Consider the following 26,458-nt stretch of genomic DNA (forward strand, 5'->3'; position numbering starts at 1 on the left):
CTGTCAGGAATTCGTAGATGTTCGTTACCGGATTCGTCTCGCTTCGCTCTTTACTTCTCTCTAGATCTAGACGTTTCTTTCTTGAGGTTTCAGCTGATATACCTTTTCCTTTGTTCGTTAAAAATAATAATAATAATAATATTAATTTCCTAGGCTGATTTTATTAGGGAAACTGACCCACCCACATTACCCAGGAGGCACCGCGAACACGCTGGTACCGTATTTCCCAGAGTTCCCTGCATCTTTCGCAAGCGTTGAAGACGTCGAAGCCAAAATGGCGACCGGAACAGGCAGTGAGTATCGGAGCGGCTTTTGCGTTCAAGGCCTTTGTGGAGTCGAGGCTAGGCAGCCTATTTTCGTCGTGCACGAAGGGAGTGGGAGTAGTGGGTTGTCGAGAGCGCAAGGTCTTCAGAGATTTGCCTTCCGTGGCGCGCTTATGGCCGCCGCCTGGCGGAGGGATGAACCCGAGGCTGCAGAGAAGCAGCCGCGAAGCCTTTGTGTGCTTGGCGCGCTCGAGGGTAAACATAAAGGCAGGGCCCAGTGCCCTGCGGCTCAGTTGTTTCTCTAGTCAGGTGCGGGAAGCTGTCGCGGTGAAATCTGTTAACTGTGGGCGTGTTCTGCTGTGGGGAAAATGCTTTTCGTGTTTTTCAGCCATTTTTTTTTTTTGGGGGTTTCACTGGCAGTTGGGGGGGGAGGGGCTGAGATGTAAACAACTTTATGCAAAGTAGGAGGTGGGCAGAAGGAGCCGGTGGCCGCTAGGAATCTTGGGAAATAAGGTTGATTTCAAACTGGGGAACTTTTTTTTTTTTAACGTAATATTGCCTTTTTTTTTTTTTTTGAGAGCAGACCTTAAAGCCATGGCATTTGAACACATACAGTGTTTTGAACAAATGGCATTTGAACAACTTAATGCGTATTCATTGTACAGGTATCCTGGCTAGTAGTGATGATATTTCATTGGATGGTGAAAATCAAAATTTGGTGATAATAAATGGTTGATGGTAGTATTTCACATTTTTTTTCGGACAAGATTGAGATTTAATTTGTTTTGAGACTGACCCTGGCTGGCTTGAAACTCACTATGCAGGCCAGGCAAGCCCTACTCACAGAGTTCTGCTTGCTTCTGCTTCCTGAGAACCAGGATTAATACTCCACACTCATCCGGGGTATTATTTTATATCGGCTTTTAACTGTTCTGGGACTTAGAACTAGCGCAGTGATGGGTGATGGTTTCTAAGCCTCCTTTATTCCCAGAGCACAAGCTGCTGAGTACTGGCCCGACAGAGCCATGGTCCATCCGAGAGAAGTTGTGTTTAGCATCTTCTGTTATGAGGAGTGGAGATCAGAACTGGTAAGGAATCTAAGATACCTGATTTATTGGGCTGTACGACTGAGTGTTTTTCTTTCGTGTTTTGTTTTCTGTGTATCCCTCGCTATCTCAGAGCTCACGCTGTAGACCAGGCTGGCCTGCCCCTGCCTCCCCGGTGCAGGAATTTGCCATGTGTCATGAAATTAACCAGGAATAAGTATTTTTCACCTCGGGGTATTTATTTCTTTAAGTTAGTCACTTTAAAGCTCTATGTAGTAGTCAGCTTCAGCAAACTACAGATCATATACACATTAAATAAACCCACTGAAAGTGAAAACTTTTTTGGTTTTTCCTGTTTTCACAAAGCTGTGCAGCCATCCCTGTAAATCTCTTTACATTTCCCTCTGCTCCCCTTTCCAGAGCAGTCTGCTTTCTTTCCCTATAGATTTGCCTATTCTGAACATTTCCTGTGCATATACTATGTAGTCTTCTGGGATTAGCTTTTTTGTCAGTTAACATAGCACTTTCAAGGTTTATGCACATGTAACATACGTTAATACTTCTAGTATTGGTCATAGGATAGTATGACTCATCCCTTCCGTATCTGTGCAGAATTGGTTCCAGGACCCTTGAAGTTATAAAAATGATGGTGACTCAATTCTTTTACATAAGATGCCTTGTATTTGCATGTCGCCAACACATACCCTCTTAAATACTCCATGTTATCTCTAATACAGTGACATTGCATGCTAATGGTTTAGGGCAGTTTCTTAACCTTGGGGTCATGACCCCTTGGCACACCTATTTCCAAGAATATTTACATTATGATTCATAACAGTAGCAAAATTACATTTATGAAGTAGCAATGAAAATAATCTTAGGGTTGGGGAGTCACCACAACCTGAGGAACTGTATTAAAGGGTCACAGCATTAGGAAGGTTGAGAGCGACTGGTTATGGGAATAAAGTCTGTACATGTTCAATACATGCTTGACAGGGCTTCTCTATTCCTGGCTGCTCTGGAACTCACTTTGTGAACCAGGTTGGCCTTGAATTCACAGAGATCCACCTTCCTTGCCTCCCAAGTTCTGGGATTAAAGGCATGTACCACCACTGTCCAGCTTGTTTGTTTGTTTTTAGAAGTGACTATAGTGTCTAACCTAGGTTGAGTAAATCCAAAAATGCACATCCCCTGCCTGTGTTCATTACCTGACTGCATGTTCGTGTCAACTGCATGTTCGTTCGGGCTTTCACCTTGGGGCAAGTGTGAATAAGTCTTTGTGGACAGTGTCTTCAGTTCTCCTAAGATCACCCAGGCGAAAGAGTCTCTGGGCCACCTGGTAACTCCAGGTCTAACAGTTTATGAGGAACTGCCAAAATATGGGCACATGAGTGCAGGATCCCCTGGGAGCCAAATGAGGACCCTAGAGTCCCTGGAGTTCCAGACAGTTGTGAGACATGGGTTCCTAGAACAGAATGTTGGCTCTATGTAAGAGCAGTATGTGTTTTCTGAACCATCTCTTCATCCCAAATTTTGGAGAGTAGAGGTACTGGGAATGGGACACGGGATTTTTGTGCATGCTAGGTAAAGATTCTGCCATCTTACTATACCTTCAGTCATCAAACTTAGTTTCATTTGGTTTGGTTTTTGGTTTTTCAAGACAGTATTTCTCTGTGACGTTTTGGAGCCTGTCCTGGAACTCACTTTGTAAACCAGGCTGGCCTCAAACTCCACAGAGATCCACCTGCTTCTGCCTTCTGAGTGCTGGGATTAAAGGCGTGCACCGCCACCACCTAGCCTGATTTTGATTTTTAAAGACAGAGGCCCACTCTGATCTGTAGATCAGCTGGCCTCAAACTCAGAGATTCTCCTGTCTCTATCTTCTGAGTGCTAGGATTAAAGGTTTGTGCTGCCATGTCCAGAAAAAAGTATGGCCCAGGCTGTCTGCTGCTTCTCCAGCATATTCTACTGGCTTAATATTATTTTATTTTTTAAGCTACACTAGCTTCAAACTCCTCCCTATGTAGCCTGGGATGACTTTGAACTCCTGATCCTGCCTCAGCCCCCCTGAATATTATGATTACAGGCATGTACTGTGAGGCCCAGTTTTTTTAAATTGATTTATTTTTATTTTATGTTCATTGGTGTTTTGTCGTCAGTGTTGGGTCCCTTGGAACTGGAGCTACAGACAGTTGTGAACTGTCATGTGGGTGCTGGGAATTGAACCAGGGTCTTCTGGAACAGCAGTCAGTTCTCTTTACCACTGAGCCATCTCTCCAGCCCCCGAGGCCCAGTTTTTGAAGTACAGATCAAACCAAGATTTCATGCAGGCTAGGCCAGCACTCTACCAACTGAACTTATCCCCATCACCTTCAGTTTTTTTGTCTGCTTCACAATATTTCCTGTCATTTTTTATAGCCATACTAGTAAGTATAAAGTCATATCTCATTACAGATTTTTTTAATATTTATTTGTGTGTTTACATGTGTGAGTGTGCATACTAGTGGAGGTCAGAAGACAGCTTGCAGAATTTGTGGACTTGTTTCTCTTTCCACCTTATGGGTTCTGGGGATCAAACTAAAATCATCAGGTTTGGTGATCCGTGTCTATTAGCTGAGCCAGCTCATAGCACTTTTGGTTTTTTGAGACAGGGTTTCTCTGTGTAACAATCCTAACCAATTCCAGGAGGAATTGGTTCTGTAGACCAGGCCTGCCTCTGCCTTCTGAGTGCTGGGATCAAAGGCATGGACCACCATCACCACCTGGCTATACTTTTTTTTTCACCCAGCTGCACTGTTTTTTTAAGAAACATTTTTTTATTATTTATTTATACAATATTCTGTCTGTGTGTATGTCTGCAGGCCAGAAGAGGGCACCAGACCTCATTACAGATGGTTATGAGCCGCCATGTGGTTGTCGGGTATTGAACTCAGGATCTTTGGAAGAGCAGGCAATGAATGCTCTTAACCACTGAGCCATCTCTTCAGCCCCAAGAAGCAATTTTTAATCATTTATTTTTCAGGTGTATGAGTTTTGCCTGCTTGTAGGATGTATGCTGGAAGAGGTTGTGAAATTCCCAGAACTGGAGTAACAAATGGTTTTGAACCCACCACATAGGTGATAGGAGTTGAACTAAGGTGCTCTGGAGGAGCAGCCAATGATCTAACTGCTGGGCCATCTCTTCACCTGTCTTTGATTGTTATTGTTTACAACACAAAAATTTTTTAAGAATATTTGCAGGGTAGGGCCACTTTATATAAGCCTGATTGTCGGGAACTCACTCTATTGACCATGCTGGCCTTGAACTCACAGAAATCTGCTTGCCTCTGCCACCCTAGTGATGGGATTAAAGGTGTGCACCACCTGGCCCAGCCAAAAGTTTTTAATTCTAATGATACCAGTTTAGTTTCTTCTGTTGCTTTGTTTGAGAATTGGCTAGGAAAATACTTATTTTGCTTTTTTGTTTGTTGGATTTTACTATTAAACCTTTTTATTACCATTATTTTGTGTATTTCAGTGTTTTGCCTGCATATATGCATGTATACCGTGTGCTTTCCTGATGCTTTTGGAAGAGCATCTTACTGGAATGTCTTTAGTTGATTTTAAAGGTTTGTTTTTTGTTAGTAGCCTCCAAATCTCTGTGTAACCCCACATTGTCTGATCTTGTCCTCAAGATTTTTCTCTTTGCTGATTGTTGGGGTTATAAGTATACACTAACACACTCAAATAATATTTGGGGTATTTTTGTTTTTGTTTTTTGAGGCAAATTTTTCTGCATAATAGCCCTGACTGTCGTGGAAGTTTAAACCAGGTTGGCTCATATTCACAGAGATCCAACTGCCTGCCTCTGCTTTCCGAATGCTGGGATTAAAGGTGTTCACCACCACCTCCTGGCTCAGCTAGATAATGTTTTAATTACATAAAGTTGTACATACATAGATTGGCCCCTGTCCTTTAATTCAGTGGCAATGATCTTGCCTTTGTTCGTGATATTATTATTAGTGTTTAGTTTTTCCTTAGTCAGGAAGATAGGTTTAACGTATTTACAGGGTCTAATTGACAGAAAATGCTCTTTGGGGATTTGTTTGGATTGGTTTATATTGGCATGGGGTTTCACTTTGTAGCCCTGGTTGCCTGGTCAGCCATGTAGACCAATACCCAGCTGCTTTGGGGAGAAGGGTGGGGTGGGGCAACGAAGGGTCTTGTTATTTAGTTCTGGCTGGTCTGATACTCACTATGTGGCTCAGGCCAGCCTCAAACTTATGATAGCCCTCCTTTTTGTTAGAGTTATAAGTATATATTGTACACAGTGAAAAATACTTCATAAAATTTAAACGACTGGTGCATACTTTTAGTTCCAGCAGTCAGAATTCTGAGGCAAGTGGGTCTCTTGAGTTCAAGGCCAGTCTGGTCTATAAAATGAGTCCAGGACAGCAGGGGCTGTTTCACTAAGAAACTCTATCTCCAAAAAAACAAAAACAGAAAAACCCTGTCTCAAAAAACCAAAAAAAAAAAAAAAAACAACTTTTAAGAGCGGTTTCTTAGAAACAGTTAAATGTTAATAAAGGTTTTAAATACAGTTTCATAATAAAGGGTTAAGAGAGAGAGAGTGCCTCAGAAGGAAAGGAAGGTGAGAGCAGGGGTGTAGGCTTCTCAGGAGTCATAAAGTAAGACATGCCAAACATGGGTACTGGTTTCTCAAGGGAGAATGGCCAAAAAAATAATTTTAAGAATCTAGTTGGGCTGGAGAATTAGTTGGCTCAGAAGTTAAAAGCACCGGCTGCTCTTCCAGAGGTCCTGAGTTCAATTCTCAGCACCCACATGCTGGCTCACAACCATCTAGAGTGGGATTTGATGCCCTCTTCTGGCCTAAAGTTGATAGAGCACTCATACATCAAATAAATCTTAAAAAAAAAAAAAAAAGAATTAATCCAGGCTGGGGATATAGTTTTGGTATTTGTCTACATATGTGAGACTCTGGATACATTTGAAGAATTTTTTTCTAGCATGTAAAGACTTGGTTTATTGCGTTTTAATTCATTGTGCATGTATGTGTATATAGGTGTGTGAATACCACTGTGTGTGATGGGGAGGTCAGAGAACAAATTTTAGACGTTGATATTTCTTCCTAAACCCCATAGATTTTGGTGATTGAGTTCATATCATCAGGCTCGGCAGAAAGTGCCTTTACCCACTGGGCTGTTTCACCAGGCCTTGAATTGCTTTTTATATAGTTGTGTCATTTTCTGTTGTCAGGTATTCCAGAACTAGAGCTCTAACAGGTGGAGCACTCACCTAATGTGCATGAGTGAACCTCTGTTTTTATTCTCAGCACTGACAAGTAAATAGATAGAATAATGATGAACTCTAAGCTTTGAACTCAGCCCGTCTCTGCCACTCGTATTTTTCCTGTTTGATGTATAATAAGGCTTTTCTCATTTGCTAGGGTATCAGTTAGCAGAGCAATCAAGCCTTTTGCAGAACCTGGCCGGCCTCCAGACTGGTTTTCTCAAAAAGTAAGTTCCCAATCAGATGCTCTTCTACACTCATTGGAATATGAAATTGGTTCTTTACCAGGCTTTGCCTTGTTGTTTACAAGGTTTTCTGTATCATGAAGTAGGGAATAACTTACAGTGCTAGAGGCTGAGTGTAGTGGTACATACCTGCAATTCTAGCGATTAGGAGATAGGCAGGAGGATATCAACATGTGTGAGACTAGCCTGGTTTACATGGTAAATTTCAAGTCAGCCAGGGCTGCGTAGCAAAGCCCTGCCTCAAGAAAACCGAAAGAAATTATGACTGGGGAGGTGGCTCAGTGGTTAAAGTATTGGCTGTATAAGCCCAAAGTTGGGATCCTTAAACCCGCTTACATGCCAAGCATGCCAAGAAGGTGTGGCAGCCCACCAGTTACTACAGTGTTTGGAATGGAAAGGCAGTAAGTAATCCTTGGTGCAAGCTGGCTCTCTAGACTAGTTGAAACAAGGTGTAGTTGGTCCCTGCTTCAAAGAATGAGGTAAAGGCCAGGCGGTGGTGGCGCACGCCTTTAATCCCAGCACTTGGGAGGCAGAGGCAGGCGGATCCCTGTGAGTTCGAGACCAGCCTGGTCTACAAGAGCTAGTTCCAGGACAGGCTCCAAAACCACAGAGAAACCCTGTCTCGAAAAAACCAAAAAAAAAAGAATGAGGTAAAGACTGGTTGAGGGAGACCTCCAGAGTTAATCTTGAGTATCCACATGAATGTACCTGCGCCCACACATACATGTGAGCTTGGTGAACACAGACATTCTACACATTTAAAAAAAAAAGTAAAAGGGTTTAGAAAGAAGGTTCAGTGGTTCAGAGCACCTAACGTTGTAGAGGACTTGGGTTTGGTTCACAAGCATCTGGTGGCTTGTCAATACCTGTAACTCCTGGCTCTGGGCTTCCAGTACCTTCTTTGGCCTCTGAGGGCTCATATGAACATACATACAGAGATACAAAAACGAAATAAATTTTAAGTAAAACTATTTTTAAAATGAGATATTTTAAATTTAATAAAAATAAATAACTTAGCTGGGTCTTGGTGGCACATACCTTTAACCCCAGCACTTGATAGGTGGGGAGGATCTCTGTGAGTCTGAGGCCAGCCTGGTCTACAGAGTGATTTCCAGAACAGACAAGGATACACAAAGAAACCTTGTCTCAAAAAACAAAACACATTTAAAATATTTTAAAATATTTAAAAATTAAAAACAAAAGAAAATACCATTTTCCTTTCCCCCCACTATTTGCTAATCTGGTTATATATGTATGCAAAAAAGTATTGCAAACTTTTTTCTAATTTTTATTTAGTAATAATAGTAGTGCTGTGTGTCTTACTATGTATCCTTGGCAGTCGTCCTAGAACTCACTGTGTAGACCAGGCTAACCTTGAACTCGGGTCCCCTGCCTCTGCCTCCTACTGTGACCAGCTAAACGACACAGTCTTGAAAAGGTGTATTCACTTAGTCTTATTCTAATTGTTGAAACTTGCAAATCTTGTTTCTTTCCAAGCTTGCTTATCACATTTTTATTTTTTTCCATAGCATTGTGCTTCTCAGTACTCAGAGCTCTTAGAGACTACTGAGACTCCAAAGTGAGTATAGACCCAGGTACACATCTGTTTAGTTGGGAAGTGTTCACCATGGATATCGGTCTTAATTGGGTGAGAAAGGTATACCGGGTGTTACTTAGGATTAAACGGTGGAAAAGGCTGAAAAACTACAAGTAGAAAGAAACACTTGGCCTCTTAACTTCAATTTGGATTTATTATTGTTTGATTTTCCACAGACGGAAACGTGGTGAGAAAGGAGAAGTGGTAGAAACTGTTGAAGATGTTATTGTTCGGAAACTGACTGCTGAGAGAGTTGAGGAACTGAAGAAGGTGATCAAGGAAACACAGGAGAGATACAGGTAGTTATCAGATGACTTGGGCTGGCTTGGAAAGAAATTAAGAACTGATGTTTGGTCTGGTGGCGCATACATTGCATTCCAGCATTCCAGAGGCAGAGGCAGGTGGATCTCTATGACGTTGAGACCAGCCTCCTCTACAAAGTGAGTCCAGGACAGCCAGAGCTTTTCACAAAGAAACCCTGTTTGGAAAAGCAAGTATAAAGAATAGTTGTTTTTTGTTTGTTTGTTTGTTTTTGACTGTGTAGTACTGGCAAGCCTGGAACTCACTATGCAGACCAGGCTCTGATTCCCATGAACTTGGATTAAAGGTGTGCACAGAACCAGCCATGTAGAGTTTTTTGATTTTTCTTTTTTAAGATTTTTTTTTTAAATGTATATTGGGGTTTTGCCTGCATGTATGTCTGTGTGAGGACACTAGATTTTCTTGAATTGGATTACAGACAGTTGTGAACTGTCATGTGTCTGCTGGGAATTGGACCCAGGCCCTTTGGAAGAGCAGCTAGTGCTCTTAACTGCTAAGCTACCTCTCCAGCCCCCATAAAAGTTTTTAAAATAGCAGATTGAGAAATTCAGTTAAAGATGAGCAGTGGTGGTGGACACCTTGGGAGGCAGAGGCAGACAAATCTCTGAGTTTGAGGCCAGCCTTTTTTACAAAGTGAGTTTCAGGACAGCCAGAGCTACACAGAGAAACCATGTCTTGAAAAAAATACTTAATTGAGTCTGGGTGTTTGGTGTATGTCTACTCAACTCAAGAGGTTGAAATAGAAAGGTCACTTGAGACCACAAATTCAGGCCAGCCTGGACTACATAACAAGGTCTTTGCTTAGAAAGCAAGACAAGAGTCATGGAGATTGCTCAGCAGATAAAAGTGTGTGCTATACTTGGGTGCACTCACACACACACTAATCAATTTCTAAAAAGCAGTATTGATAGCTTATGCTTGTTATCCCAACACTTACTTGGGAGACCAAGACAGGAAAATTTCTTTAAGTTTGAGGCAAGCCTGGTTTACAGGAGGAGACCCTGTCCAAAAAAAAAAAAGAAGAAAGAAACTTACAAAATTTAAAAAAAAATCATAAAGAGAACCACAGTCTGTTTCTTTCTGTTTTTATAGGCGACTAAAAAGAGATGCTGAACTAATTCAAGCTGGACACATGGACAGCAGACTGGATGAGCTTTGCAATGACATTGCAATGTAGGTTCCATCTGTGCTCTGTGCCCGTTGGCAGAAACCTTTTTTATGAGGGCAGTGTGAACTATGGGGAAGAATTGGAGTTGGCTAACATTCAGTTCTTTCTTCAGGAAGAAGAAATTGGAGGAAGAAGAGGCTGAAGTAAAAAGGAAGGCTACAGATGCTGCATACCAGGGTAAGCTGAGTCTAGTGCCTTTGCTAGTCCTTGATCATAAAATACTGCATGCTAATGACAGTTGACTGTTCCGTTAGTGTGGTGACCACTGCACCATGGAAACTTAGCTGTTGATAACATAAAGTCTACTAGTTTAAATTTACTTGAAAATTTATCATGTCTCTCCCCTTTCCCCTTTTTTCCCCCTGCTAGGTAGGGATTGAACTGAGGGCCTTATACATGCCCCATAAAGTTAGACTTCCTGGTGGCATTAAATAAATAGACTTTTATCAAAAAATTCTACTGTAATTCAAAATGATCAGAAATCTACACCTTTGTGTTTACCATAACTAGTTTTTGTCTTGTCCCATGAGTTCCCAGTTGTAGACTCGGGATCAAGCAAAATATTTTAGGCTCCTGAATGATCTGTCAGAATTGTAGGGCAGTTAAAACTTTCTCTCCTTTCTCTAAAAGTTTTAGTATTTTTGAATCTCTGGAACAAACTGGCAGTAAACAGGAGAAATATACAAATTTATTGTTTGCACACGCAAAGAACCCTCATCAAATAAGGCATGTGGGTAAAGAATGTAGCCCAGTAGCCTTGCATGGGTGAGGCGTAGTCTTTAGCACCAACAAACAACTAAAAAGAACAGAGATTCTTGTTATCTTTTTTCTACCAGAGTAAGTCATCCATTAATGTCCAAGAAGACATTAGAAAATGAGGTCTCTTTATATTCTCAGGTTCTCTAGTTTACTTGTAGGACTCACAAGCTTAGTAATGATATACTGAATAAAATTTAAGGTTTTATCTTTTTAATTTTATTTATTTAATTTTTTTTGAGACAGGGTTTCTCTGTAGCTTTGGTGCCCGTCCCGGAACTAGCTCTTGTAGACCAGGCTGGCCTCAAACTCCCAGAGATCCGCCTGCCTCTGCCTCCCGAGTGCTGGGATTAAAGGCGTGTGCCACCACCGCCCGGCTAAATTTTTTATTTAATTATTTTTATTGTCTTGGTGGTGAGGTACGCAGGTGAGTGCCATAGTGTGTATGTGTAAATCGGAGGACAAGTTTTGGAAATCCAGTCTCTTCTCCCATCAGGTGGGCCTCAGAGATTGAATGTTTACCCACTGAACCATCTCACTAGCCTTAATTAAAGTTTTAGAACTCGAAGGCCAGTAAACAAAAAAAAAAAACCAAAGCCAAATATGGAACTGGATGTGGTGATGTACATCTTTAATCTAGCATTTGGGAGGCTGGGGAGGCACATCTCTGTGAGCCAGTCTGCTTTACAGAGTGGGTTCCAGGCCAGCTAGTGCTACATTGTGAGACCTTGTCTACAAAAGGAAAGAAGAAAAAGAAAAAAAAAGGAAAGCCAGGTATAATGGTGCATGCCTATAATTTCAGAATTTGGAATGTGGATCCAGGAAGGAGGTGGGATCAAAAATTCATCTCAGTGAGCCTTGGTGGTGAGGTGGGAAGAGAAACTTAGTGTTTGCAACTATAAGGCAGAGTACATGGTGTGAACCAATGAGGTCCTTTCCTCCTTTTAAAAGCAGCGTCTTTGGGGGCTGGAGAGATGGCTCAGTGGTTGGGAGCATTGCCTGCTCTTCCAAAGGTCTTGAGTTCAATTCCCGGCAACCACATGGTGGCTCACAACCATCTGTAATGAGGTCTGGTGCCCTCTTCTGGCCTGCAGACATACACACAGACAAAATATTGTATACATAATAAATAAATATTTAAAAAAAAAACAGCATCTTTGGGTCTTTTGGGGGGGGGGTGTTCAAAACAGGGTTTCTCTGTAGCTTTGGAGCCTGTCCTGGAACTCAGAGATCCGCCTGCCTCTGCCTCCCAAGTGCTGGGATTAAAGGTGTGCGCCATTACCACCCACCTGGTTAAAAGCAGACTCTTAATTCACAGGAGAAGACATTGAGAAGTATGTAAAACATTTATATAAACTACTATCCTTGAAGTAGTTAAGTAGTTAAATTGTATAGTGAGATAATTGCCCTTAGTTTGAAAAATGAAGCTAAAAGAGTAATTAAACTTCTAATCTAGACTTACCATGCTTCTTTAGGGTATAATAGTGGCTGGTTTCACTTATTTAGCCCTGAACATTTGGTCTCTATTCATTTATGTTCTAGCTCGGCAAGCAGTAAAAACACCTCCTCGAAGGCTACCAACTGTGATGGTCCGTTCACCTATAGATTCTGCCTCCCCAGGAGGTGATTATCCACTTGGAGACTTGACTCCAAACACTATGGAAGAGGCTACCTCTGGGGTAAGTATATTTACATTTATTGAAATTGCTTTGCAGAGGGAAATTAAGCCAGCAGAGAGCTGAATAATGGGAAACCACTTTTTGCTTAAAAGCAACTTTTCTTGGTCTGAATGTTAAAGACTATAAGGATGGACCTAAAAGCATTGAGGATTTTGACTTTTTGGTAGATAGGTAAAAAGACTATGTGAATTATTGGTAAATGTATTTAGTCTTACAAAATTTCTGTTGAAGAAAGAGATCGTTTCTTTACAAATAAAATAGTAATAGTTTTTTAAGGAATTTGAAAATAACAGGTTGGATGTAATAATTGGGTTGTGGGTTAGAGTGAGTGGAAGAGAAAATACTATGGGAAAGAAGTGTAGATAGTTTCTGGGTTTTTCCATTCAGAACTAATAAAATAATAGACACACTAACACATCCAGATTAGTAGGGAACCTTCCATAGTTTGAGAAGTCAGATAAAGGTTCTCTGTTGTCTCTTAGGTAACCCCTGGGACTTTGCCGAGTACCCCAGTCACCTCGTTTCCTGGGATTCCTGACACCCTTCCTCCAGGCTCTGCACCCTTAGAAGCCCCCATGACCCCAGTAACAGATGATTCACCCCAGAAAAAGATGCTTGGACAGAAAGCAACTCCACCCCCCTCCCCTCTGCTGTCAGAGCTCTTGAAGAAGGGCAGCCTCCTGCCTACTAGCCCCAGACTGGTATGGAGACTTCTGTGGGTGTTTGAGAGCTGTGGTGATTTAGTACTTGGAAGGGAATGCCTGGGCCCTTAAATATGACCTGGGGTGAAACAAAAACAAAACAAAAAACAGGAGTGTCCTAGTTAAAGGTTAACTTTTTTTTAAAAAAAAAAAAGTGCGTTAAGTTGGTCCTTGGATCCTAAGGTATCTGAATGATAATTATTTGTGATTTTCTTCCCCCAGAGAACTCTTGTCACTTAAGTTCTAAACATTATATAGTTTAGAGTTTCCCTTCTATCTTAAAGTATTTTTGTGGATAGTAAGTTTTAGTTTCAAGAGGTTTGTTTGAGCACTGGAGCGTTTTGGGAAGTGGTAGTGAAAGAACTTGAGTGTAGCCTTCACCTCTGTTCTTCCCTGGTAGGTCAATGAGAGTGAGATGTCTGTGGCTTCTGGCCACCTGAACAGCACAGGTGTTCTCCTGGAGGTAGGCGGGGTTCTTCCCATGATACATGGTGGGGAGATACAGCCAACAACCAGTGCCGTTGCAGCCTCCCCTGCTGCCTCAGGTAAGTTATTGTTCATGCTTCTCATGTTTATTATAAAGGAAATAGTCATGTATTTAAGGCCAAATTATAGTTCTTAGACTGCTTTGGAGCTAGCTTTTCTATTAACATAGTGCTTGAGATTATTGACCCATTTCATATGTGAAATATTAATAGCTTTAATTACCACAGTATAGGTGATAAAAAAGACCAATAAAGTTGATAGTGAAGCTATTTCTTTGTGCCTTGTAAAATGTGAAAAGATGCCTGAGATCTTGAAATTATAAAATAGGGGAAAGAGGTTTAGAACCAGAGATCTGGGCTTCAATCTCATGTCTTTCGTACAATTGATTTTGTGGCCTTGGATAGATAACTATTGAGGCTTAGTTCCCTATTTTATTAATGTTGGCAATATATTAGTTCTTGCAAAACTGTGGAAAGATGATAGAGACCCTGGAGATTATAAAATAGGGGAAAAGGGATTTGGAACTAGAGACCTGGTTTGAATCTCAGATCTACCATACTGTTGGTTTTGTGACATTTGACAGGCAACTTAACTACTGGAGAGTTAGTTTCCTATTTTAGTGGTGGCATATATTTTTTTACAGGAATGTGTTAAGATTAAATGAGAGAATGTGAAGCAAAAATAGTAATACCATATGAACATTACATTAGAGATTGGGTAGGGTCTAGTGGTGCACTCCTTTAATCCCAGCACTTGGGAGGCAGAGGCCAGCCTGGTCTACCGAGTAAGTTCCAGGACAGCTAGGACTACATAGAAACCCTGTCTCAAAACACCCTCCCCCCAACCCCACTCCCGCAAAACGAAACACTGGTATTGATTAAAGTGGAGCATGGGCGATGTACAGTGTGCTGAACTTGAGCAGGAGTTGCAGGGCTTTTCCTCGCTTTTCTTTTTCTTCCTTTTTTTGTCTTGTTTTTGAGACGGGGTCTTGCCATAGAGTTCAGGCTGTCCAGGATTTTGTTTTGTAGCCGTAGAGCTCTTTCTTCCTCAGCCTCTTGCCTGTCATACCAGTCATTTTATTTTATTTTATTTAGTGTGTATTTTTTCCTTAGAGAAAATGTCTACTTGTTTTTGCTATAGATAGTGTATAATCTGGCACTTGGGTTCATTGCTAACTTGGAGGAAGATCCTAGGTGAGGTTAAAGAAAGGAAGGATGTGGTTATGAGTTTATTCAACACAGGAGTTACTTTCATTCTTTGAAACTGTAAAAAAATATTGATTGAGTCCTTGAGTGGCTATTGCTTCTTGTTCATGTGCTTTCTTCCCTCATTTTGTTTACCTCTTTGTCTGTTAGGTGCTCCCACTCTTTCCCGGCTTTTAGAAGCTGGTCCTACACAGTTCACCGCTCCTCTTCCTTCCTTCACTACTGTTGCCAGTGAGCCTCCAGTTAAACTTGTGCCACCCCCTGTAGAGTCTGTGTCCCAGGCTACCATTGTCATGATGCCTGCGCTGCCAACACCATCCTCTGCTCCGGCTGGCTCCACTCCTGAAAGTGTAGCTCCAGGTTCGTCCCTGACCCATGCCCTGAGCAGCCACAGGACCAAACTTTAGTTAGAGAAAGATGACCAAGAGCATTATCTCCCATATAGATACTTCTCTTCCGTTCTCGTAGACTTGGATCATCTGTATCCTTAGAAAAACAAGGATAGAAGTGGGTGGGTATTTAGTGAGTTGGGTGGGGAGGGTTAAGTGTGGAGACATAAGTAGGCTTGAGGATGTATTCTCACCTCACTCTGTAAATAAAATCAGGGCGAAGAAAACATGGGCAGGAGTGAGTTTTTAACCTTAAGTGTGTCTGACCTTTAGTGTCTACAGCTCTGGTGTGATCTCCGGGTGGTCATTTAATAATGGATAAGCTTCTGAATTGCTGTTTTCTTCCTGTTAATCAGTGAGTCAGCCCGACCCCTGTGTTCCCTGTGATGCCGTGGGGGATCCACATACTGTGACTGTTTCCATGGATAGCAGTGAAATCTCCATGATCATTAATTCTATCAAAGAAGAGTGTTTCCGATCAGGGGTAGCAGAGGCTCCTGGTGGATCAAAGGCTCCAAGCATAGATGGAAAGGAAGATTTAGATCTGGCTGAGAAGATGGATATTGCTGTGTCTTACACAGGTGAAGAGTTGGATTTTGAAACAGTTGGAGACATTATTGCCATCATTGAAGACAAGGTAACTATTTAACAAAATCCTAAAAAGTCTTCAGGGTACTCCATAGACTACCTCTGACTTTCTTTGGTTTTCTTAGTAAGGATTATTTAATTGTACTTTTGTCCATTTTCATCTTTATAATCTGATGTACTACTTATCTTCCCTGCTGTCCTGCTTACTTGTTTGCTCAGCACAAGTGTCTGTCCACTGGTTGCTTCCTCTAAATGGTAAAAGTAGAAAAAGTAGCTTTAGATTAAGCATCTGATTCTATACTGTTAGACTGGGGGGACTTGGGCTTTTTTGTGCTCTCAACAGTTTGTATATTGTGGGACAGGTCGATGATCACCCTGAAGTGCTGGATGTGGCAGCTGTAGAAGCAGCACTATCATTCTGTGAAGAAAATGATGATCCTCAGTCCCTGCCTGGCCCTTGGGAACACCCTATCCAGCAGGAGCGGGAAAAGCCAGCACCTCTTCCGGCACCAGAAATGACAGTCAAACAAGAGAGACTAGACTTTGAGGAAACAGAAAACAAAGGAATCCATGAACTGGTAGATATCAGGGAATCAGGTGTCGAGATTAAGATGGAACCTGCAGAGCCAGAGCCAGGCATGTCAGGGGCTGAGATAGTAGCTGGAGTTGGTCCAGTCTCAAGTATGGCACCACCAGAACTCAGGAGTCAAGACTTAGATGAAGAACCTAGAAGTTCTGCAGGTGGAGAGATTGGTGAAACAGATGGTTCCAGTGGGAAAGACGATGAGATACCACTTTCAACTGTGAAGACAGAGGTATTTATATGAATGGGCTGGGAAGAGAGGAGGGTTGTGATTTAGGCAACTTGGGCTCTTGGATTCCTGAGTCTTGGCATGTTGCACATAGCCAAAGCCATAGGCTGCAAGTAGTACATACCAAGGCGATCATCAAAATATAAGATAAGGAGGACTGAGGATTTTTTCCTGTGGTCTCCTTGTCATTAGAGAATGAACTGTGGGCCTTCTAACAGTTTATTAGTAATTAAGATACTTAATCTCTTGCTTTTCAGGCATCTCCTGAAAGCTTGTTGTCTCCATCACATGGGTCAAATCCAATTGAAGATCCTTTAGAGGATCCGCACAAGTTTGAAATATCAGGTGAGTAAAGAAACTTTATTTCTAGCTTGAAATGTCTTCCTTTTGGCTTCTCAGGGTTTGTGGGTTGTGGGCAGGTAGAGGAGAAGACAAGACAGCATGGAAAGAAAGGAGAGCTGCAGGGAAGGATCGTGGTCCACAGGAAGGGGAAGGCTAAGGTACAGAATCTTCAGGTAGTTTTTCTCTCCTCTGCAGACTCATTGAAAGAAGAATCAGGGACTATTTTTGGAAGCCAGATAAAGGTATTTCAGACTTTTCTTTATTATTCTTGCCTTATGATTAGATTTTCCCACACTGTGTTATTAAATGAATTTTAGTAAATTCTTATTTTTATCTCCTGGTAAACCTGTAGGGAGTTGGATGAGGAGAAACTGTAGCAGACAGTCTGGTCTAATGGGAGTACTATGGCAGCATGTGCTTCCCGTGAGAATTTCTCTGTATATAGCGCACAAAGAAGTTTTGCTACATCCAGAATGACTCAGAGTGAATAGAGGTGCCAGGAGGAACATTTGGGGAGTCAGGTTACAATTTAGACTACTGAAAGAGAATTACCTGGTTTTACCTTAGAATTACTAAAGTAGCGGTAACAAATTTAAAGTAATGTAAGGTGAGCTTGCTCCGTCAGCAAAGACATGAAATAAAATGATTATAAAATGATTTTTGATAACTTTGTACCCAGGGTCAGAGTTCCTCTCAAGAGCAAGGGGAAAGAAGGAACGCCTCTTAGCTTAGTCTTAAGTAAGTAGCTTTTTTTTTTTTTTTTTCTTCCTTTAAAAAAGGTCCTGGGCTGTATTCTTTGTCCAGGTTATAAATTACTTTGCCTTACTTAGTCAGTTAAGTAGAGGGTAGTATAAGTGATAAAGGGCTCAGCCAAAAAAAGTGTGAGGCCATTTCTAGAGCTGATCTAACCCCAAAACAGATCTCATTTAATAATGGTTTGGTAGGTAGCTTTGCTTGCATTTGTTGACTAATGCACACTATATCTAAGGATGCTCCAGGTGATGAGGAGGAAGAAGATGGAGTCAGTGAAGTAGCTAGCCTAGAGGAGCCTAAGGAAGAGGATCAAGGAGAAGGCTATTTGTCTGAGATGGATAATGAACCTCCTGTGAGCGAAAGTGATGATGGCTTTAGTATACATAATGCTACACTGCAGTCACACACACTGGCAGACTCTATCCCAAGTAGCCCTGCCTCTTCACAGTTGTGAGTATATGGGATTCCTTTTTTTATTTTTAGATGGGGTCACCTGTACCCTAGGTTGGTGTGCAGTTGTTATTATATAGCTGAGGGTGATCTAGAACTCCTACTCCTCTAGCTTCTGTCTCCCAGATGCTGGAATTACAGACAGATTATAGGTGTGAGCAACTATGCTTGCCCTGTGTGTGGGGGTGGGTGGTGTTTGGGGACATTGAACTTTTGAATGCTAGGCATTCTAGCATAGAGCCATATCTTTAGCCTTAATTTTGCTTGTTATTTTCCCTTTCTTGGCTTGAAACAAATAGTTGAAGAGAAATAGGGCATTGTTTTTCTCCTTATGCTTAGTAGTACCCCTTGTCTATTTCAGCTCTGTGTGCAGTGAAGACCAAGAAGCAATTCAGGCTCAGAAAATATGGAAGAAAGCCATTATGCTTGTGTGGAGGGCTGCAGCAAATCATAGGTGAGCAGGCATTACCAGCTCCTCATTGTTGGCTCAGGAAGTTATTTCAGTAAGCTATGAGACTGCTGATGTTTCTCCTTTTGGGGAATAAATCAGTAATAAATCTATTCTTTTTGGACAGGTATGCCAATGTGTTCCTGCAACCTGTTACAGATGACATAGCACCTGGCTACCATAGCATTGTGCAGAGGTAAGCCATAGTCCAGCTAACATGCCTGACTGAAAATTTGTGTAGACGTAAGTGAATTTTGCTTTAGGTAGTAAATTTAAGGCAAGGGTGTTTTGTTTTGAGACGGGGTCTTAATATATATCACCTTGGTTGGCCTGGGACTCTATAGACAAAGCTATCCTCAAAGTCACAGAAAGTGAGTAATTCCTGCCTCCGCCTCCCATGTGCTGAGATTGGTAAAGGCTAGTAGTATTAGTGTTGAACTGACCATGGCAGTGGCTGATTACCATCGATAGTCTAAAAGAATTAATTATCTTTTATTACTTTTCTTGATGCCTAGTATATAGATGGGCTTTTGGGGGAATTGATTACATGCTTTTAGATCTTGGTAGCCGAAACTGAAGGTTTATGTGAACAGGACTACATAGTGATACTGTATTCAGAAATCAAAGTGAAATCCTCCCTCCACAGCCAATTAGCTCTGTTTATTTATTTATTTTATTTTTTTTAGACCTATGGATTTGTCAACCATTAAGAAAAACATTGAAAATGGACTGATCCGCAGCACAGCTGAGTTTCAGCGTGACATCATGCTGATGTTTCAGAATGCTGTTATGTATAATAGCTCAGACCATGATGTATATCACATGGCAGTAGAGATGCAGAGAGATGTCCTGGAACAGATCCAGGTACATTGAGGCTCATTTTTGTTTGAGTAGGGATGAAGTGAAGGGAAGAATCATAATGGTGACTTTGCTTGTAGTAGGCATCAGGAGCACAGGTAAGTCAGTCATTTTTCTCTTACTGGAGTTGTATAGGTTTTATTGGTTTGATGGAAGAATTATAATAGAAATTCTATCTTTCTTGGGCAAATGAATTCAGTTTTTGTTGTTGCTGCTGCTATTTTGCTCTTGTTGCTAGAGATTCAAACTAGTGCTTCACACGGCCTACACAAATGCTGTACCACTGAGCTATATCACGTCCACACCACACCCAGTTTATTCATATTAAGAGTCAAGCCCAGGCAGGGCTTCATGTGTGCTAGACAAGCACTGCTCTATCTAAGCTATTTCCCTGGCCCCCTCTGAAGTTTTCAAATCAGTTTTTAAGGTAAGGCTAAGGATGTTTTTAGTTACATAAAATATTCTGGCACAGAGTGCATAATCCCTATTTATCACAAGAAGTCTACTTCGGTCTTAACAATTGTCTCACCACACATCCTTCATGATGCTGACCTTGGAGGACTGTTGTGTCTTTGTTAAGTCTGCCAAGTGACTTTAATTGCTAAAAAGTCTTTATTTTATTTTATTTTAAAGCTACTTTCGGCTTCTAAATTCTGTAGGAACAGTTAGAATTAAGCCTTTTAGTAAGCCAAGAAGAGTGTATAAGTGTAGTCACAAAACCTGAAGTATGTTGGTTCTTTCCTGTTGGGTTGGGTCTTTGTGGTCAAACGTTTTTTCTTCTCTCTACAGCAATTCTTGGCCACACAGTTGATTATGCAAACATCTGAATCTGGAATCAGTGCTAAGAGTCTTCGGGGGAGAGATTCTACCCGAAAACAAGATGCTTCGGAGAAGGTATGGAGACAGAAATGGAGTCGAAAACATCCAGAGAACCTTAAGTTACCCTTACTCTTACGTTGCTAACATTATGCAAGCCAGTGGTGTGCAGATGGATGTGAGGGTGGTGGAGGCCTGCTTCTGTCTGTGACACGAGGGACAGTTTGATTTGAGTGCGTGGATTATTAATCCTCTAGGAGAGTGCTGTCGGGTGGGGGTGAAGTAGTTGACAGCAGTTGGTGACTTAGCTCCTGTTCTGGGGTCCTGTGGCTGTGGGATCTCTTTCCTCTGCTCTCGAGTTTTACATTTTTGTCTTTGTGCTGTGTGTGTGGTGCTTTTGCCTCTGTCCTGAGGTTTGGGGTGCTTGTGGCTGAGAGTTTCTGTGGAACCTGATCAGTATTTGTTTGTCCTCTAACAGGACAGTGTCCCCATGGGCTCTCCTGCCTTCCTTCTCTCTCTCTTTGTAAGTATTGAATGGCTGCAAGGGGTGATGTTGCCAGAAAGATTCTCAGCTTCTGCTGGGCCTGGGTGGCAGAGGGAAATCCAACATGCAGACTGTGGCAATGTCTTGAAATTCTTTTTATCCATTGAATAAGAAACTCTTCTTCTGCATTCTTTGCATGTGTTGTGTGTATGTGTGTGTGTTGGAGGCGGGGGCTGGGGAGCTGGGTGGCTGAGAAGGAACTGACTGTAAGATCACTGCACTGAAGTATGAAGTGTTCTTAGGGAAAAGGACCTGGGATGCACCTGCTCCTCATTTCTTGCTTCCACCTTTTACCAGTTCTTTACTTACAAGTGGAAGAGAGCTCAGAGCAGCAGCTGCTACCTGGCGTTTTTGGCATTTTCCACGTGTTGGCAGATATTTAACACATACCTTTCCATTTCCTCCTACCTAAACTGAGAGACTTAACACACAAACCCTCAGTAAAATTAAGCTAAAGATTTCAGTGGTAAAGGCACTTGCCATGGGAGTCTGGTGACCTGAATTTGATCCACAGACCCCAGTGAAAGTGGAAGGAAAGTACTAACTCCATGGAATTGTCTCTGAACTCCACATGTACACCATGGTGTATGTGCTCCTACACATACATCACACACAGTGATGACAGTTCTTTAAAAAACTTCTTTTAAAGATCTCAGTAGCAGTGACCACTTGGGTGTAATAATTGCTGATGAGATTATAGATAAACATATTAGTTCTAGCCTAAAGGTTTTTATTCTTTTGCTCTATAAATTAAATGGCTGACTCTTCATGGTAGAGCAGTGAAGTAAGGGAAAGACCATGATGAAAAACTGTACAGTCTTAAGATCATTGGATAATATTTGAGGGCCTTGTTTTTCTCATCTGTGTAATGGAAGTAATAATGAGTTGAGGGCCAGGAGGATTGCCCACAGGATCAAGGAATGCCTAGGCTATAGAGTAAGACCCTGTCTCCAAAGAGAGCAAGAGGGAGTACTAGAGAGATGCTCAGAAGTTAAGAACACTGGCTGCTCTTGGAGAGGATCTGGGTTGGCTTTCCAGCACCCACATGGTGCTCACAACTGCCTGTAATTCCAGTTTTAAGGAACCCAAAGCCCTTTTCCGGCCTCCACAGGCACTGCACGCTTGTGGTGCACATATACACATGCAGGCAAAACATTCATACACATTAAATGAAAATAAGGCTTTAAAAAAAGAAGAAGAAAGAAAGAATAAGATTGAGATAACCTGTCCAGCCTACCTCACAGGGATGTTGTGAGGATAAAATAAGTTATGAAACTAACTTGGGGGAAAAAAATAAAGTGTTACACAAATGCAAGGTGTTATTTCTAACTGTTGGCTATTGACAACTTAATGTTCTAAAAAAATTTTAATCCTTGCATATTAGAAATACAGAAATGGTCCAGCCCAGCCAAAGTGTTCACTAGTTCATCTTGCCTATAGACCTGTACCACAAACAGAACACTGTGATGTCTATTCTTTCTTATTGGCCTGCAACAGTGACTCTGGATTCTCATTCGAGTGGCTGGCTATTGCAAGGCCAGTTAATAGGATCTTTTATCTATTGAAGACAGCAAAGTTTTGCACAAGAGGAAGGAGCTGGGCTGCAGGGAGAGAGCAGCAGATGGAAAGAAGCCTGATTGTCCTGATCTCATGGAAAGCAACGGTCAGGAGGTGCTAGGGAACTAGTGCCAGGGTCAGTCTGCAGGAAAGGCCTTTCTTATAGGGACCAGCAACTGGACAGGTATGTTAGCCAAGAACCTCACTCTCCACTGCCCTTTCTGCCTCTCCTACTTTGCATTTTCTCTTCCTGTTCTTACACACAATGTGGGCCTGGGTGGGATAACTGGTAGTCTTACAGTTCACTCACAGAACACCAGTGTTCTTTTAGCTGCTCTGGAGAACAGAAAATCCCTTCCACTTCATCCCTTTGGTACTCTCTGCAGATCCATTCCCCCACGAAATCAAATTCCCAGCATTCCTGTTGTATGTTGTCTCTTACCATGTAATCATCTCACTCATGTTTCCTTCCTTTCTTTGATATTGTCTAGGATGGGGGAACCAGGGGACGCCGCTGTGCCATTGAAGCAGACATGAAGATGAAGAAGTGAAGCCTCAGAGTTCCCTCTTTGAGCTGAACCTGAACTAGGAATAAACAAGACATAGCTTGGGGCTTGTGGGCTCAGATCCACATTTGATCTTAGTCAAAAGGCTGAGAAGCAGTTATGGGTCCAGAAGAGAAGGTGCCTGGGCCAAATGACATGAGCTGAGAAAATCTCTTTTCAGAGAGTTGGAGTAGCACAATTGCCTGTTTTAGGGCAAAAATCATGGGCTGTGTTAATGCCCTACTGTGTAGCTAGCAGGTTGTAGCTAATTTGTACTGTCTTGTGAAGTGTACAGACTTTTTTAAAGAATAAACCTGTGAAGTGTGTGTATATAACAAACAGAAGGAAAACTCTGGCCTTTGGTGTGTCCTTTGTGTTTAAAATGTGTTTTCTTCACCACGGTAACTAATCATGAGGGATGGATTGTTAGAGCTGAGGAGTGGGTTTATAAGCTGTTTGCGGCAACTGAGAAGAGGTGAGTAGCCAAGACTAAACTCGCGATTAGTGTTTTTAAAAGAATACCGGCTATTTTATTGGACTTTTCTTGAATGTTTGGAAAATGTGAAGATTATCAGGATCTAGTTCATACAATTCCTTAGGGATTTAGCATGGACAAAGGCAGCAGAATAGGGCAGGAATGTTTCATGCCAGAACTTTCTTTGCTCATGCTATTGTTGTTGTTGTTGCTTTCTTTTGTTTTTGTTTTTCGAGACAGGGTTTCTCTGTAGTTTTTTTGGGAGCCTGTCCTGGAACTAGCTCTTTTAGACCAGGCTGGCCTTAAACTCACAGAGATCTGCCTGCCTCTGTCTCCAGAGTGCTTGGATTAAAGATGTGCACCACCACCATCCACACTATTGGTATTTCTGTAGGTAGAACTCATGCACAATATTCTTCTGTCTTTTGAGGTGGAGTCTGTATTTTGACAAGGCTAGCCTAGAGCTAAAAAAATCCTCCAATTTTAATTTCCCCAGTAGTTTGGATTACAAGTGTGTGTACCACACTGGGCTAGAACTGCTCAAGCAACAACAACAGAAACTTACTGATGTATGTAAAGGTTAGTTTCTGAGAGGAAGTTGAGGCCAGGTGTGTATTTTGGCAGTATAGTGGTACAGCTCGACTAGTTCTCGGCAATCTCCAGTACTGGGGGAAAGAAATCACTTGAAAACAGCATGGCTCATACCTGTAACCCTAGCACTTGGGAACTGGGGCAGGAGGATAGCTGATAGTTTGCGGCCAGACTGAACTGCAGAAGGAGCTCTTGTCTCAGAACTACATTGGTGGGGCCTGCATGGTGTCTCAGTGGGTCAGGATCTGCTATCCCTGCAACCCACATGGTGGGAGGAAAGGCCTGACTTCTACAAGTTGTGCTGTCACCTCCACACAATGGAGTGTGCGTTCTCATATGTATACGTGTCTGTGCACACACAAGTGTAATTAAAATTTTTAAAAATGTATTAAAAACCTTGTGACCTTAGTTTTATCTATCCTAACTTCTGTTTCTAAATAAAAATATTCATCAGTAAAATGAACTAGTATGAACCTTTTTAAAAATAAAATTACTAATAGGTCATGCTTTAATTCTTTATTCTTCCTCGAGGAAAAAGGTTTAAGAAGGAAATGCCTAAAGCTAGGTGTAGTGGTGCATGCCTTTAATCCCAGCATTTGTGACACAGAGGCAGGTGGATCTCTTGTGAGTTCAAGGCTAGCCTGGTCTACATAGTGAGTTCCAGGCTAGCCAGGGCTACCTAGTTGAGACCCTGTCATTTAAAAAAAAAAAAAGTACCTAGAAGTCACAAGTATTACTGCCTAAAATAGAACTGTTTGTAAATTTGAGGGTTTGGGATGTAGTTTAGAGTTTACTTTGAGTCCTAGTTCTTCATGTACCGTTGTGACCCAAGCCTATTCCTGGCACTAGAAGTAGATAAAGGAGCATCAGTTCAAACTAATAATTGGCTACATAGCAAAGTTCAGGTCACCCGTGATATACAAGACCCTGTTCAGAAATGTAAAGTTTGCTAAGCTAAGGGAGAAGTTAGTCTTTGAGATGAAATAGAATTGAGTCCGTCCAGGAGTTAGAATATGAAATGAGTCTCAAAGCAGTCCACAGACAGGCATGCCTTACAAACACCAAGGCACTAGAAGCTGGAAAACTGCTGGGCATGGTGGTGCATGTCTTTAATCTTAGCACTCCAGAGGCAGAGGCAGGTGGATCTCTTGAGTCACAAGCGAGCCTAGTCTACAGAGAGTGCCAAGCCAGCCAGGGCTGCATGGTGAGACCCAGCCTCAATAAATAAAAATTTTTAAAGTTTTTAAGTAGGGAAAGTTTGTCAATAAAGTATTCTAAAAATAATTTTCGTTTGGTAGAAAAGCTGATGCATGAGTTTACCAAGATAGTAACTATTGGGGGCAAAACTAAGGAGGCATAGTTAGGACTCATGCTGTTGAGGAGTGAAGTACAGATGAGACAAAAGGCACTCCTGCCTCAGCGGTAGGGATTAGGCACGGTGATGCAGCTTTGTAATTCCAGCCAACACTCAGGACACTTAAGTAGAATTTTGAGTTTGAGGATATATATAGCAAGACACAAAAGGCAGGGGATGGTGCTCTTGCAGAGAAAGTGAGTTTAGGTCCTAGCACATCAGGCAGCTCACAACTGTTAACTCCAGCAACTAAGGTGCAAGTACTTCACACTGGCATATATACATAAGTGGTAATTTTAAATACTTTGTAAAAATCAAGGGAGCAACTTGAACAGAGAAAAAAGTTGAAACTTGAATTTAATGGCAAAGCAGAAGACCAAGAACTCAAGAATCTATTGAAAGCTATGGCTAGATGCTGGGTCTGTAGCTAGCTTTCCTAGTATGCTTGAAACCCTGGATTCCGTTTTGCCAGCACATAAACCAGGTCCTTCTCGGCTACCTACTGAGTGTGAAGCCAGTCTACGTGCCAACCTGGCTTTAGAAGAAAGAAAAACTGCAAAAGACAGTGCTGCTCTTCCAGAGGACCTGAGTTCGAGTCAGAGCACCTACATCAGGTGGCTTGCCACCACTTCTAATCCAAGGGATCCAATCCTTCCCTCTACTGGCCCATGGACACCTACACACACGGCATTTACACACACACCACGTAAAAATAATAAAATTTCCAAATGAATGAATGAATAAGTGCTTCTGTTTTTATTCTGACAGTCAGATGTGACCAGAAGGATGCCAAAGGTAACCACAAGTGTTTTGAGACTAATGATTAATAAATTAATAATAGATTAAAAGTTGTATATACTGAGGAAAATCTAATCCTCAAGTTTTTTGCCTTGCTGAGTCCATGGATATCTGGTGATAAAGCAAGTCTGTAAGCCAAGTATGCTCCAATTCTTCACCCCATTTTTGTCCAGTATGAAATCAAGTTTGAAAATGGGGTAATATAAACAAGCTATTTTTTATCCAAAAGATAAATTTTCATCTAATGTCTTTGTTTAGCTGGCTCTTGTGCCTCCTAATGAAAGAAATTTCAAGACCCTTTCTATGAACTTGGAACATAGCAGTGTACTGGGAGTGTTGATTTGAATTAATTTGTTTTTATTTGAGTTAATGCATCTTTTCT

General features: G+C 41.7%; 1 protein-coding gene across 3 annotated transcripts; it reads left to right on the forward strand.

Annotated features, from left to right (window-relative positions):
• Positions 1 to 198: 198 nt before the first annotated feature.
• Positions 199 to 23,054, forward strand: LOC121453122 (bromodomain-containing protein 8). 3 transcript variants are annotated; one of them, XM_041659628.1, is made up of 22 exons: positions 199 to 293; positions 1,255 to 1,351; positions 6,756 to 6,825; positions 8,373 to 8,422; positions 8,617 to 8,739; positions 9,854 to 9,934; positions 10,042 to 10,106; positions 12,228 to 12,364; positions 12,847 to 13,065; positions 13,466 to 13,610; positions 14,907 to 15,116; positions 15,502 to 15,782; positions 16,096 to 16,548; positions 16,803 to 16,890; positions 17,083 to 17,129; positions 17,876 to 18,090; positions 18,452 to 18,544; positions 18,666 to 18,734; positions 19,225 to 19,402; positions 20,186 to 20,290; positions 20,691 to 20,735; positions 22,805 to 23,054. In XM_041659628.1, the coding sequence occupies exons 1-22, from the start codon at positions 275 to 277 to the stop codon at positions 22,862 to 22,864; spliced, it is 2,850 nt and encodes a 949-aa protein (XP_041515562.1). In that variant the 5' UTR covers positions 199 to 274; the 3' UTR covers positions 22,865 to 23,054. The 3 variants fall into 3 exon arrangements, with proteins under 3 accessions (XP_041515562.1, XP_041515563.1, XP_041515564.1); XM_041659629.1 differs by lacking the exon at positions 20,691 to 20,735; XM_041659630.1 differs by lacking the exon at positions 12,847 to 13,065.
• The last annotated feature ends 3,404 nt before the right edge of the window (positions 23,055 to 26,458 follow it).

The sequence above is a fragment of the Microtus oregoni genome, unplaced genomic scaffold (genome assembly GCF_018167655.1).
Source record: "Microtus oregoni isolate MIOR12 unplaced genomic scaffold, Mior012 000011F_ref0000422, whole genome shotgun sequence".
In the NCBI taxonomy this organism is placed as follows: Eukaryota; Metazoa; Chordata; class Mammalia; order Rodentia; family Cricetidae; genus Microtus; species Microtus oregoni.